The 15463-nt window shown below is 43.9% G+C and overlaps 1 protein-coding gene across 4 annotated transcripts in view; it reads right to left on the bottom strand.

Annotated features, from left to right (window-relative positions):
* The window catches only part of DMAP1 (DNA methyltransferase 1 associated protein 1), a 36229-nt gene that overhangs the window by 13591 nt on the left and 7175 nt on the right, over positions 1–15463 (bottom strand). For all 4 annotated transcript variants that reach the window (XM_030034015.2, XM_030034012.2, XM_030034013.2 and 1 more), the window contains exons 5-8: positions 13141–13299; positions 11816–11983; positions 10650–10835; positions 7663–7734 (exon numbers count right to left, since the gene is read on the bottom strand). In XM_030034015.2, the coding sequence (XP_029889875.1) occupies positions 7663–7734; positions 10650–10835; positions 11816–11983; positions 13141–13299 (585 nt within the window). The remainder of the gene's footprint in view (positions 1–7662; positions 7735–10649; positions 10836–11815; positions 11984–13140; positions 13300–15463) is intronic.

Here is a 15463-nt window from a genome sequence, read left to right as displayed (position 1 = left end):
TTAATTGCTAATTGGCAAAATTCATTAAATGAACAAACATGATAAGAAATAACTGAAGATATAGCCTCCCCAAACAGACTTGGTTCATTTATTTTTGCGCGCCACTCAGTTTTCATGATTTATGCTAATACTTTTAAGCATAGTTGTAAATGTATTTGAGTATATTTTGGAGGAGTAATGAAGACTAAGTAATAACAGAGCTTGCAACACAGTCCCCTGTTATGTCTTACAGCATCACCACCTGGCAGGTAGAGACTGTCAGAGAGATCTGCACTAGGAATCGAAAAGGTCTGCAGAATCTACAGACACATTCAGCTAGGTCCCAATGTGATTACATCTATGTGGTCGTCTTAAATGTCCTGCTCTCAATTTATCGCTTTCTTCATAAATGCTCCATTTCTGGTGCTCACAACTTAAAAAAAAAAAAAAATCCCACTTTTGTGCTGAAACCTTTTGTTTGGTCTATCACCAAAATACAAGTTTTTTTTCAATTAATCAATGGTTATTTGGATATTTCACATGTACCCTCCCTGACGCTGCACTTCATTTTAATTCAATTTTAAGACAACCTTTTCCTTAAACTCAACCTTCCCCAACCCTAAACAATATGACTGTCCTAAAGCCGTTAATCCTAAAAGCTCTACACCATCTGACCTGTGTCTGTACAGCCATAAACTGTGGTTTTATGCACCAGCACCAGTATTGTTGTTCAGCATTATAATACAGCTCACTGACATTGAAAACTACCTTCTTCATGAATTTCAGCAGCAACAAAACTTTCTCATTAGACACTTTCTTCATGGATATCTTTAGACTACTGAATTGCTTAGTGGGTTTCTGGGAAGGAGTGCTAAAGTTTCAGATGAATAATGTTTTTTGCATTTTCTAGCTTAAGATGAGGAAAGAAGGTCAACGTTTCCCCGGCTGCATGGCTCTACTCTGCAGGAGTGGAGGCTCTCCACTCCTGCAAGTTTTAAGACTCAAGGAAGGAAAGAACCATATTAAGTACTTTAGCCTTAGAGCTCTGGAATTTAAAAAAACCCAACAGAGAAATTCAATTTCAGATATGAACGTGCACATTTCTGGAAATCTGAAGTGCTTAACTGCTCAGAACTAAAGTGCTACAATGGAAGGCAATGGGCAATTGCAATGTATCTATGCAAAAGTTAGAAAAGTTTGAAATTGCACAGGTATTCTCTGCCTCAATGAATATACATGCTTCACTCCGCCCCAGCTTACAGCCATGGACCCCGTGTCTTACGTCAGTGCCTGCTGATCTGCCAGACTAAGATTTAGGACAGATAAAAATAAAGAGTTATACTGCTATGCCATCTCTACTATGCTATGTAACACATTCAACACACAGTAATCACTGGGATGGCACATGACTATCAACTTGCTCCATCAATTAGGCTTAATGCTAAATAAACCAATCTTTTAAGAAGAAAACATTTGTATATTAACTTATGTAAATGGTTATTTCTGAGGGTTTTTTGGACTTAAGTTAGACATACCTCACGAATTACCAAATCAATTGTGCAAAAATATAAATTCTGTATTTGAATCCTCCTAGTAAATTAAACCAGTTTTACTTGTTCGAGAAATATACCTAGTGAAAGCTTTGTCAAGGATGAGGGAGGCCAACAGATTCCAGAGAAGCACAGCAAACTCAGGTATATGGCAAAGTAGCAGCTCACTGATCCTATAAACATTAATGCCTCGTTATGCATGTATAGCACTGATTCAAGGGGTAAAGCTAAGAGATACTACCTAAAGAAACTGAAGGTCCTGGAGCATCAATGTCTCAGCGTGATGGGTTTTCACCAGTGCAGGTAACAAGGTCTTCAGGGTTTTTACTCTCTCCCACCCTTTCCCCCCTAGGAAGCAGGTACAGATTGCTTTGACCCAGCACAAGTGGCCTAAAATGAGAATGACTTGGAATCCACACAAATAATGCCTGATAACCTGGAAAAAGTCAGCTTTGTACAGGAAGTGTTTGTGTAGGGAAAAATAGTAAAATACATGGTGCAGAAGAATGAACTGCACAGGACATTTTTACTGGAGGGTGTTTTATGTCAAAAGCACGTTACCAGTATGACACCATACTATTTTGCTTTAGGAGATCTGCAGATTCCCAGATAGTCCTATCCCTGCCTCTCACTACAGGCATGGAAACCAAGCTGAGACCTGTAGAGGTGGCTGCGGGAAATGGAAATGGCTGCAGCCTCTGAGCTGCATCTGACTGAAACAAATCAAGAACACAGAAGAATGTGCTACAATCACAGGGAGGGCCCTAAGATAGGCCACAGGAGAAGGAACTCCTAGGACAGTTTCACATAGTACAAGAACATCATGTAAACTTCCAGATCAGACACAAATCCAAGAAATTGTAGCAGAACATGCATCTAGTCTTGAATTGATGTTGCCTTTCTCTTAAATAATTTAACTGAAACTACACTTACACAAATACAAAAAACCACACTGACTAATTACACTCCAATCATTATATTGGTTACGCTAATGAAAGAAAAAAGTAATATATATGGTGCTCTGCACAAATTACATACAATCAGATTACCTGATGAATGACACCTATGACTGTGTTACTATGGGCACACAAAGGTAGCAAAAGCTTCTCAAATCGGTCCAGGACTGGCAGACAAAGGTCTCCGAGGCCTTGTACTGCACAGACACTGTTTGGTACCTGACAATTAAACAGAACTAGCAACACAGAGTGTCCTTTCCAGAACTACAACTTATTTTAAAAGACCCCATTACTGTACCTAGAGTGCTCTCTTTATACCCGAGAGCCTACTAAGGCTTTGGTCCAGATGCTTTCCCACACCAAAGAGCTCCAAGAAAAAGGTGACAGATGCATTTTCTTTCAGCAATTTAACATTAACTGCCTTTCGGTTTAGCTAAGAATGAGAATGGAGGAAGAGAAGTGTTGGATTCACCTTCTCTGGTTCATCCAAGATTTTGCATCCTTTGCTGTTCTCTTTAAAAATAAATAGTCCAATATTTTCATCTTATTTCATTCTCTACAGGCAGGAGTTTGATTAGGAAATGCACCAGCACTCTCTTGGCCCTAATTAAAGGGCATGTAATACAACAAATAGATGGCAATGCCACAACATGAATTTGATCCAGCCTGCATCATTTGTTCATAACTTTTATTCACAGAAATGAGACTCCTACTTTCCTTCCACACCTCTGTCAGGCTCCCCATGGAAATTACTCTCATCCACTCTCTTGTAGAGTGCAAAACATACAACTTCGCTAATGAAAAATTGCTAGCAGAAGCAACAAGCACATCTCAGCTAACTAATCCATGGGATGTTCAGATCTGGAAACATAAACTTTCCTATCTAATAAGGGTGTGCTGATCTCCATCAGATTGATGCCAGGATGCCTTGGAGTGCAATCAATACAAAACAAATAAATTATTAATTGCTCCAAGTAATTAAATTTATCAAATCCAAATAAAAATAACTGATATTTTATGGAACTGCTTCCAAAGCTGAACCTCTGAAGGGACAGTATTGATCACAGGAGGACAGACAGATGTTTCACATGTTCACAGCCGATGAGGTCTGGGTTTGCATTAATGACAGGGAAGGAACAGAGCCAACAGCCTCCAATGCAGAGTAAACAGGCGGCGTGCTTGGCCATTTAATTGTGGGTCAGATCAAATATGGAGAATAAACATGTCTAAACACATACATACAACCCCATCTTCCTCTAGAAATATCATTCACCTTGGAGCTGTAGTAAGCACTCAGTTCCCACTCCAAGAAAATAAAATGGAAGAGAACTCACACACATACATTCCCCCCGCAACCACAGTAAATTCTTACTCATTAATCAGTGCTAAAAAAAATGCTCAGCAGGCTAGTAAATATTTAAAAGCTGGTGAGTGTGAATATTTGAATCAATGGGTAGTACAGCTGTACTTGTAATTTTCCTTTCTCTACTTCTTTTTTAATTGGGCTGACTAGTAAATTGTCTACAAGATCCCAGTTAGCAGATGGAGTCTGGCTGCTGGCTGGAAGCCTTTTCTGAGGGGAGGTGGCCGGCTTTGAATGACGAAGCTGGAGCATGCCTCAGTCCTTTCTGCGGACTGACATCTCTACAAACTCCTTTTCATCACAGAGTTTTGTTTTGTTTCCAGATGAGACATCACTCAATCGATTCTCTTCTAGTTCCTTTGTTTCCAAACCCGTGACAACAGAGCAAGGACACGGACTTATACCTCAACATGCAGGAGTGGGGACAAACATCCACCCTTTTCCATCCATTACTTTCCTTCTTAAAAGCACTGCTGCAGCAATTCAACAGCATTAATGAAACCATAACTTAAAATTTGCAGATAAGGCTGAGAGAGAAGATGAGCAACTTCAAACACACTGAAGAGATGTTATGTATGCCAAAGTCAAGTGCTCCGAACACATTAAAGTCAGACACAAAGGTTAAACTTAAAAGAAAGCTGAACATGACATGGTACAGAAACACCGCAGTGAATTCAAAACAAACTCAGCTCTGCCCAACAGAAGCAACACCATGCCTAGATCACAAACTTGGTTATTGTTGGTTTGTCTGGGTCCTGGAAAAGATTCAAGTTCAACAGCTCCCATTTTCCTTTCCTTCAGGCAGATCCCCAGCAAAGCTTTCCTTCCTCCTAGCTCCTTGCTTTCCCTTTAGTCTCTTCCTCTCCTTTCCCTGTACAAATTATCTACCCATCTCTCGTTTCCTCTGGCTCTTTGGCTGTCTGCCCTCCCAGCTGAGCTGACCTGGTATAACAGGAAGTTTTCCAGAAGTAACGCTTAGGATTAATAATACATTTCTAGTGTTATTTTCATAATGCTGTTTTACTAACAGCAAAGGCAAAGGTCTAAAATTCCTTTTCAAGAAACTCATGAAAGGCTTACTCCTTCCAAAACATCTACTACTGCCTCCTGTTCTCAGTGGCACCAAGGCAATACACTGCCTTGAATTAAGATGAAGCTTTTCATAATGCCTAGCTTCCTACTGCCTTACAGAAACTTGCAGTCTGTGCTGTCAGGAGGCAGAGGGGAAATCCCATGCAGAGCAAGGGCACAGGGGCTGTGGCCTTCTTTGCCTGTGGCCACAGTCCCATGGAGAACAATGGGAGACTGAAGCCATTGTGATAGAAGGCAGCTTGTCGAACTCACTGGAGAAGATTACTCTTCAGCGTCTGCTGAAGGAGAAACTTTCGGTTATGAAGAATAATGGCCATAAGTGACCATTAATCCTAGGGGGAAAAAAAGTCTTCAAATTCAGCCTGTGCATAAGATTTTGTAAGCTTTAACAACAGGGGGAATTTGAAAAGCCAGGCCTATTGTCATAAAAACTACTGGGAACAAATTAAGTTTAATACAGATTGCTAACTTTTTCTTCAAGGACTCATTTCTATAAATTAATTTTAACTCAAGTTTTCAGACTAATTGTAAATCCTCAGAAAAAAAAAAAAAGAATATCTCTAATCAAAGAGTAAGTGCTATTATCCTGGGGATGATACGGTACATTTTTCACACATGACAGAGGTTGAGTCCATGATCTCAGTGCAAAATCCAACTTCGCCTAACTATGAAGGCGTAAAGCGTGGTAGCAAAGTACAAAATAAAGGAGGACAATAGAAGCCTTTAGGTGAGGAACCCTTTAGGTCCACAGGCAAAAGAACTTACTGCAGGATGTCACAAGCCTTTAGAAATCATTTTCCAATGTGCTCAGGGCAAAACATCTTATGCTGGATGTTGCCAGACTATGAGTTTCCAGAATAGCATCCCAATTCCGCACTTAGTCCTAGTCAGCTCCCACCCTTATCAATTCCACACCACTGGTGTGTAGAGGGTTTGCCACACAAATCCCACAAGTAAAGTAATTCGGATTAGTACGGATTGTCAACTCTATACCACTTAGCACTTCAGCCTCTCTTACCAGTTCAAAAGGCCTGTACTGACCTCATGTAATTAATTCTCCCCATCAACCATATGTGAAGCAAGTGAGTCTATTAGCTCCCGTTTTAAAAACAGAGAAGACTTGAATAAGGAAGCCAGATGACTGGCTAAAAGCCACAAATGAATTCATTTTGCTGGGTTGGAGGCAGATTTCACATTTCCAAGCAACAAAGTGTTGTTTTTTCACCTAGATCAGTGATTTGCAATCTTTTTCAATTCGCAAACCACTATTACTTCTAATAACAGCATTTATATCCTTAAAAATTTCAAGCAGAGCACAGAAAGTTGCTCTAGGTCATCCCAGGCACTTGGATACTGCAGGCTGAAAGCTGCTGAATCAGACTGCCATGCCCCAGCTTATCACTGCATTTTGTGAGCATTAAAGAGAACAGGGAGAAGCATGTAGCACCCATTTTCAAAAAGGCTGGGATCTGAATGGCCTGTTTGGCACACAAAAAGGCTGCTGGCTTTGCCAGATGGTTCCATCACTGATAGGTTATTTCTCAGCTTCTCTTCCAGAGGGGGTAAAAAAATAGAAAAGATCAACCATCACTTATTAGTTTTCAAAATCCAAATCAATCTCCATAAATTACTCTATTTATCTTAGTGCCAGAGAACACATCTGCCACATCTCCATAAATCTCAACACATGCACTACAGTCTTGCCTGTCACTTGCCTGTGACTTCCTCAAGGCTGTAGCCCCTCACTCAAACAGGTAGCCTGCAGACGGTGGCACCTCTACACTAAAGGGGTCCCCCAGCAGTGACCTTGCTGAGGCATACTGCCTCTAACGTGCACATGCACCCGTATGTCGAAGCAGCATGATCCTAAACACATTTCTGTTAACAGCCCCAGGGTGTTCCCAGCAAGATCTGAAACTATTCTGACATCAAAAGAACATCCCATAAAACAGTCTTTAAAAGTGACCCAGAAAATTGCTATGCCAAGTGAGGGCGCTGGGCAAGGAACCTACTTCTCCACCTTTGCTACAATAAAGCAACTAAGGATTATTTTATTTGGCTAGGAAAAAAAAAAGCACTTGTACTGGGCAAACAGGATTTTGCTGTCAAAACCCCTCTGAAAACATTCAGTCGGCCAGGCAGGTTTAACTTACTTGGTATCCCAAAACCTGTCGCTATGAGACAGGCGTCAAGCCTTCCTGATAAAACAGCAAGAAAGTTCTTTTCTCAGGAATATCTGTGCAACAGAATGAACAAAGGGGCTTTTCCCAAAAATATTTTCTGAAGATAATGGAAATAGGAAGCCTAAAAATTGTTATGGTTTTATGTGTGTCTCTTTTTTTCCAAGACACAACCTGAACATCCAGTTCTTAAAAACACCTCTCATGTATTAATTCACGTGCTCTATGAGGCCTATTACATTTGCCTGTGAGCTCTGTTTGGACTAGACAGCTCCATTTGGGTCTGTCACATGTGCCTAACAGCAGAGTGGGCACACCAGTAACAAACACCAGCAAGTTCAGGTGCCCCTGCAAGGCGATGAGTTGGCTTTCACCAAGCCAGCATTCCAGGTTTCTGAGTCTCCACATTTATGGAATTCCTTTCTTATTTTAGAGGCAAGAACTTGACTTTCTTTAGCTATAAAAGGAGAACAGATGAGGAGACAGACAGGCAGACTGAAAGACATTAACAGAGGTCCCAAGGGACCAGGACAACAGCCTACCCTCTGGCTTCGCAGCGTGACACCTGCAGATTTGAAGTCAGGAAACTTGATGCCAGCAGTCTCAGGAACAGCCTGAAAGAGATCGAAACAGGATGTGTTGATGGAGGAAACACAAGATTTCATATAGAGACTATCTGAAGGGGAAACACTGTTTCCTATGACAGAGAACCACCTGCCACAGCCACATGTCAGAGCTGACAAGAGGAAAATCCCAAGCAATGGGATTCAGTGGGAAAATCCCAAGCAATTCACTGAGAAAAATACTCCAGTTCAAAGTATGTTTGGAGAGTGCAAGCATTTTTGTTTGGTTGGTTTAAATGCACTGCTCTATGCAGAGCCTTACACCCATCCACACAAGCATGAACCCTAACCCTAAATGGTACTCCTTACACTAACATATGCATATTTGCACAATATCATCCTTATCTAACTTAGGCCCATTTCACTGATCAAAACAGCCCAGGACTTCCCTAAATCTTGGCTTTTGACTGCAAGTCCTCTAAGGAATGAGCTGAGAAACCTCTGATCTGTACAGACATGAGCCCACTAATGAGGATGTAAGGACTGCACCCCTCCAGGGAGGCCTGCTGTTTATACATGTTTTGCCATGTCCATTCATTAGACAGTTTTCTTTCTTCCCCACTTCACATTTTAAGCACAGCAATACAAGGCAGCAAACTTCTAATGCTGCTGCTGCTAGACAGTAGAACATTTAGTTGTATTTCAACAAAATGGAAAAAAAATAAATGCAATCCCTTAAAAATCTGTGCTGCTGAGCAAACCACAAGGTGAGCAAACTTTTAAATGATTAAACCAGGCTATCTACAGGGCCCTGTGCACTGAATGGTGTGGGGTCCCCTGAATGGGTCAGTGATACTCATGATTCAGTCTAAGAATAGCCACAACCTCTGCAAAATGCATGCTCAATCACGTTTTTCCAAAAGGAAGAGTCACCTGAAATCTCCCAATTTCTTTGGAGGCAGCTTTTGCCTTGCTGCTCCCATATCTCTCTGCAAAGAGGCTCTGCAGCTTGCTCTTTGTTCATTCCAGACAGGGCTGAGACAACCAGGGCTGTCCCAAGATCATAAGAGATGCTGCAGGACAGTGACTCAGTTCCTCAAGTTCCCTGCCAATGACTCTCACATCTCTATCAGCTATCTCTATGTATTGGTCTTGAGGTGGCACCTTGCAAACCACTCTGCATGGCCAGGCATTAAGATTTTTTTCAGTTACCTGTGGTCAGTCCAATAAACAGAGGCCCCAGGAAGAGATTTCTAAACATGACCATGGTGGAAAAAGGATTCTCTAACTACCAACAGGGCTCATGAACTTGTAGGGATCACTCTGATCTTTGTTAGGATGTAGCCTCCCTGCTTGGATTATTAGAGACAAAGGCGGCTGCAATCAAAAACCAATCCTCTCTGCTTCCTTTGGATGAAGGCTGGCTTTCAGACTCCCCGAACTCTGCCCCCCAGCCTGTTGCTGAACACCCTGACACAAGCAGTGAGGGTAAATCAGAGGGTAAATCAGCATCACTGGCTTAGCTGAGACAACTCTGACTGCACTCAGCGCATAAGCAATTAAATGGGTTCTTTTGCCTTGCGTGCCTGTACATGCTGTAAACGCTTCAACCTCAATTGACTCTTTGGTAAATGATTTTCCTTTGTTGAAATGATGCTGATGCAGCTCCCGATTCAAATTCTTAGTTAAAATGCAATTTTTTTCTTAACATTTCCCAGCTATAGTTGGTAATTGACTCCTAATGGACTCTGTCATGGTTGAAATGATGCTAGTGCAACAACAGAAACTGCTTCTCTGCCCACCCTGGCGTGCCTATCCACTATATGCCTGCAGACAGGCACCAGTCAACAGGCAATATTTAGGGCTGGACTCCCTCATCTTGGCATCCTCAGCATCTTTCCAGCCCCATTCTCCATCACCACCCTTTTTTCATTACCAACAACAACAAGCAGCTTTCTTTAAAGGGAGATATGCCAGCCACGCCTGGCCTTACCAGATCAACCCTCAAGGGAATTCAATGCACAAAGTGCCCGGTGATATTACATAGAGGGGTGGGGGGGGGGGGCCCAAAACAATGTTTTAAGGAAGTGGTGGCCATTAGGCACACTTTGCCAAGCAGTAACTGTCTAGCATTCACTGCTTCTCTCCCCTCCCTGCACAGACCCTTTTGGAGGACAATGACACAAGTGCTCTCTGTTCACAAGGTGCAGGGACAGGAATTCCCAGGGTCTCACTGGAAACATCTGAGATTTTGTAACAGCCCTTTCCTACTGAAGGTGCTGAATTTAGTTCAGTCCACGCTGTCCTCTTTCCAGAAAGGGAAATTGAGGTAACATCAAATGTGAACTGAAACCTGTGTTCTGGGCTCCTTAGACTTTAGCTCAGCTCAGGGAGAAGTAAGAAGCAATAGCTCCCAGAATACAAGAGGCCCCCAGCAGGGCTGCTCTGATCACAGCTGAGGATCTGGAGAGGGCCAATCTATTGAGCTTGGGGAGATGCTGTTGAGACCCAGGAGTGGGGAAGGAAAGGGAAACCTGGACTAGAAAAAGAAGGCAGGTGAAAGACAATGGGTTTGTGGGACAACCCTGCACAGCAGTACCAGAATCCACTTGGGAGAAGCAGGGAGATGGATGCTTCTCCCTGCCACAAGGCATGAATTGCTGGCATCACTTCATTCCATTTCTCAGGGAGGGAAAGAGAAACAGGACTTAAACCAGCATTTTTCAAACAGGAGAGAGACAGAGAGCACACCAGAGCACTCTGACAACGGCTGCCTTAGACCAATCTGCCTTCCAAAAGATGTAACCGAAAAAGCATCTGCCAGAAGGCAGCCAGCAGCTACTCCCCCCCCGAAGAGCTGAGGGCCTGATCCCAGTAGGATTGCTGAAGGAAACATGTTACCCAGCCACAGCATAAGCTGAGGAAAGAAAGGGGAAAAAAAATAAATAATAAAAAGAAATGTTTACAGGCTTCTCTGTCTCCTTCTTCTGTGGCAGCTTCTTCTTGGGAGCCTTGCGCTCGGCACGTCTCTGCTCAGTGGTGGTGTCAGCAGCTGTGATAAGCTTCTGCAGGTCTTGGGTTCTCTTTTCTCTCTCTTTCTTCCTGGTTTCGATTTTGCGGAGCTCCTGGATGAGGTATTCTTCTTCTGCCACCTGCAGACCAGAGCACGTAAAGGCAATCAGAGCAGCAGGGGAGGCGTAGCAAGGCAAGGGGGCCATCTACCGATAACAGCTCTGCTCTGGGCCAGCCTGGGAATAACTTTAAGCTCCTCTGCCTAGTATCTTGGATTTGCAGAGCACATCATGCTTCATAGCCTTGTCCTGCATCCATGGCAATGCCAGTCTACAAACTGGCAGGTACCGTATCACAACATCCATGATGCACCTTTCAGCAGCATCCATAAATAATTAATCCCACCTCCAGACAAAGAGACCAAGAGCACAGATAGAAGGGTAAAAGAGCCCAAATATACTCTAGTTGCAAATGCAGTGTTGTGAAAAGCTGGCTCCCCTCCTCAAACATAGCATGTAGAACCTAGAGCAGCTATGCCTAGTATCAGCACACCTGTCAACATGGGAGGGACAAGCAGAGTCATTACACATATGAACTTGTCATTAGAGGGAACTACTGACAGAAAGGGATGTTCTCCCTCAGCCTTTGGGGAACACACAGTTCCTTAACCTCTAAACCCTGGGACCATTACACAGCTTCAACAAAGAGGAGAACTAAACATGCAGATTTACAGTCTTTGATGTTTTCTGGCAAGATTTTTACTCTCAAGGAAATAATTCTCTGCCCATGGGACTTGGGGACTCATAAGGATACTGATCTAAGAATTTCCTTCTATTCAGAGGACTAGTACAGTAAGTGTCACAGAGAAGGTGTTAGCAGTTACCAGAGACCACAACTCTGCTCACTTAGCCCTCTCTTCTGTATAATCAGGTTTCTCAGTTATTGTCCTTTTGTATCCCTTAGAAAGACATGAGCTCAACAACAAAAGCCGTACTTAAGTGTTGCTCTTTTCTTGTCCAGTCTTTCTTTCCCTTTCCCACCCTCTGGTCTATTTCACTCACCTACTGATTCAACTTATCATAAATCTTTTGGAGCAGTGATGCTCTCTTCCCCAAGTTACCTGCTCAGGTGTCCTATTGTACAGCCTTTCTAGTTGTTCCTTTCTTCGCCTCTCATGGCCAGCATCAAAGACTGGGATTTTCAGGTCTGTGCCCGGAGCTGCACGAATATTAGCCAGCTTGGCACAGATGTGATAATATCGTTCCTTCAGGTCCTCCACTGATCTTTTCTGTGGAAGACATCACAGGAGGACAACATTATGGAAGAACCAAGCAAAACCTTGTGCAGTAGCCAGCTAAGAACCACCGGCTGAAGGATGTCAGCTTTGGTATAAGACACAGTGCCTGGGAGGAAAATCACCAGGGAGCCTTGCCAGTCCTGGTGGAACCACAGGGAAGGGGGAGTTTCTCAGTGAACTGCATGAATCAAGTGTCATGGGTTCACAGCTACTGCTTTAAAAACACCCACCAGTGTCCAACAATACAGCCGAGGGTTAGAGATAATACAGCAGTGAAGCACTCCCAGATAAAAGGATGCAAAGATAGTTGTCTCGAGAGGAGAAAACCTGCCAACAGGAATCTGTGACAAACGCACAGGAGGCCTCCTCTGAGCTGCTCCAAACAATGGCCATTCAAGTCATAACCAAGAAGGTATCAGCTACAACAATTCATTGCCCATTGTTACAGGGAGTCTGAGCTGTGTTCCCTCACTCCAAGCACCGGAGGTGTTTGGACTGCCCAGCTGGGCAGACTCTTGTTATTTCACTTTGCCACAGGCTCTTCACATGAGCATTTCAGAGGGCAACAAAAAGCTCCAGCATTTGGAGCTGTTCTGTAGGAGTCACATCATTCCCCCATGCCACCAGGAGGCATGGAACCAGCAGTTACAGGAAATTTATGATCATGACACCCGGGTTGCATCTTCAGACCACTAATGGTCCCTGCTTCACAGCAGAGATGACAGAAACCTGCAGCTGGTCAGACCACAAGTCAGGAGCAGCACCAGGGAAAAATCCCAATCCCCAGGGACCTTAGCAGATCCTTCTCCCAGGGCCTAGACTGGAATCCAGGACACTTATGCTGCTCAGATAAACTCCCCAGCTGCTTTATCTTCAAGGAACAATGAGTTGCTCTCCTGGCAGGGGCAAACCTTCTAACTTTCTAATAAAACACAACAGGGAATGAGCACAAGTCACAGTGGATTTAATTACAAACAAAGCAAGCAGCAATGCCCTGTGCTGGAAATTCAATATTCCTTGCTGCCAATAATTCATTATTTTCCCCTAATTAAGTTGATATAAAGGGTAATTTGGTCTTTGCAGTGCAGCAAGCCCTGCACGTGCCGTAGCAGCAGTTTGCTAGCAGCACCTTGGCCCCCGGGACTCACCTTGAACTGCTGGTGATCATAGCGGTCATGAATCACTACAAAGCGCAGATCAAAACGCCGAGCCAGGTCAAAGAGGTGGTCTGTCTCAGCTTTGGTCCACGCATCATCATGGAGATACATCTGGTACTCCTGCTCTGAGTAGACAGGTACCTGCACTGTCTATGCAGAGAAAAGAAAAACATGGTAGCTCTCTTGCAGCACTGCCCTTCTCACTGCCAGCTGGTAAGGGCCAAGATACTTGAGCCAAGAACAAGAGCAGTGCACTGACAGGAAGGGGACTCCCAGGACCCTGAGCAACATGTCCTGGTAGGAAACATGACGAGCAGGCAGAGGACTTGAAAAGCAGCAATGTGTGATCTCAGGGCCACAAACATGACGTTCTGGGGAGCCTATGAGGAACTACTGCCTGGGAGGCTGAAACCTATTTCAGGTGGCTGACACAGGCAGAGGTCAGCAACCCACATCCTGACTATAGGTTTCAAAATTATCAGGCTAGCATGACAGTGAAAACAAGGTTCAGCCAGCCTCCCTGCATTCCTCCCATATAGCAGCACCAATACCTTGAGATAAACTGCTCTGACAGTCGACTCTTTACTTGGCTTGGGACACGCTTACTTGTACGGGAAGAACAGGAAAGGCAAGGAGCAGTACTTCCTAGCCTTTAGCACACCTTCTGCTTTGACACACAACCCACTTCTTTCATGTTTGGTGCAGACAGTGCCATGAAGATATGAAAGGCTGGGTGCTGTACAATTGAGGGCCATAAACTTGGCAGACAACTTTGTCCCTCCCTTCCTCATCCACCCTTTCTCCAGCAGAGCCACAGGGCCAAACAACAGTCCAACTCTGAGTGTCCCAGGTGCCTAAAAGGCCAAACCCACACCACTGTCCCCACCCTGGAACTGCTCTGCAAGGGCTCTATCCAGAACACAAGTGTCACATGACTACTAAAGGAACAGTAAAAATACTTACTGTATTAGGGGAATTCCTAGCACATGGTAAAGCAAAAATGAAAACAAGCCTGTGCTTTCCTCCCTTACCACCTCCCACCACTCCTGTAGTGGAGCTTCGCTCAGCCTGAGGAGGTCCTGCCTCCACAAGAAAACATCTTGTGCATGCGAGCAATGCACATGCTTCAACACCTCTATGCCCTCCTGAGTCCTACACCAGAAAAGTCATCCTCATGAACTCAATACAGCTCAGAGGAGCATTTCTGAGCCTCCAAATAGCAGGCTCTTTAGGTCTACTGCCCTTCTTCCATCACTTAGACACAGAAGCTTTAAAGGTGAAGCATATCTCTTGGGGATGCACTGCACCTCAACCTTCAAGTACCACTTCCATCAGGAGAAAAGCCATCTTACTAGACACGTAAGCATGTCCTATGTACATCATGAAAAAAAAATATTTTCTAGAGTAGCATACATACATGAAAAGAGCCAGCAGGGCCCTCTGCAGTGGGTGGAAGGGAAGGTGGCAGATGCCTGATCAGAGAAGAGAACGCGATAAGAGCAAAGAACAGTCCCCAAAACACTTCCTCAGCCCCACTCATGGCTGCGCAGGTGAGAACTGCGGAGAAGTGAGAAGGTGGGAACTCATCAGGTGGAAAACTTGACCCAACCACGGGATGACTGTAAGTTCAAATGCAACATGGCCATGAAAATGCAAACATGACCCCCTGAGAGGGATTTCCAGCAGAAACTGGCAGGGTTTCAGTTGCACAACAAGACCTTGGCACGAATACCAACTACAACTCTACTGACCCCTGTTCAGGAAAGATGAACTGAAATGGGAACAGAGAAGAACAACGAGGATGAGTAATGGGGTGACGAGCTTGTCTTCCCACAGCAGACTGGAAGAGAAAGGAGCCTAGCAAATGAAGTCTGAAAGGGAATCTGACTGCAGGCTTCAAGTATGCTAGATGGAATGAAAGGAATACCCACAGGAAGAAAAGAACAACTGAAATAAGGACAAAGAAATTGGCTTGCAAAGAAATGCCAATTTAACATGGAAAATTTAACCTGGAAATGAGAAATGGAGCAGAGACAGTCTGGAACAGCTTCCCAAGGAAGCACAGGGGCAGGAAAATCCAAGTGCTTTTCAAAAGGAACTTCATCAGTTTATGAAAGGGACTGGATGGTGCAGGACCTGAAAGAGCCAAGAAGAGGATTCAATGGCCCAGAAAACCCCTCTCAGTCCTACATTTCACACTATAAACTCACACAATGATGGGCATTAAATTAGCTGAAACTGCTCAGGAAAGATCCTGGAGCCATGAGATAGTTCTGTGAAAACATCAGCACAATGCCTAGTAGTGGTGAAAAGA

Source organism: Aquila chrysaetos, chromosome 12 (assembly GCF_900496995.4).
Source record: "Aquila chrysaetos chrysaetos chromosome 12, bAquChr1.4, whole genome shotgun sequence".
In the NCBI taxonomy this organism is placed as follows: Eukaryota; Metazoa; Chordata; class Aves; order Accipitriformes; family Accipitridae; genus Aquila; species Aquila chrysaetos.
The sequence above is the reverse complement of the archived record's forward strand: the minus strand, read 5'-3'. Positions and strand labels throughout refer to the sequence as shown.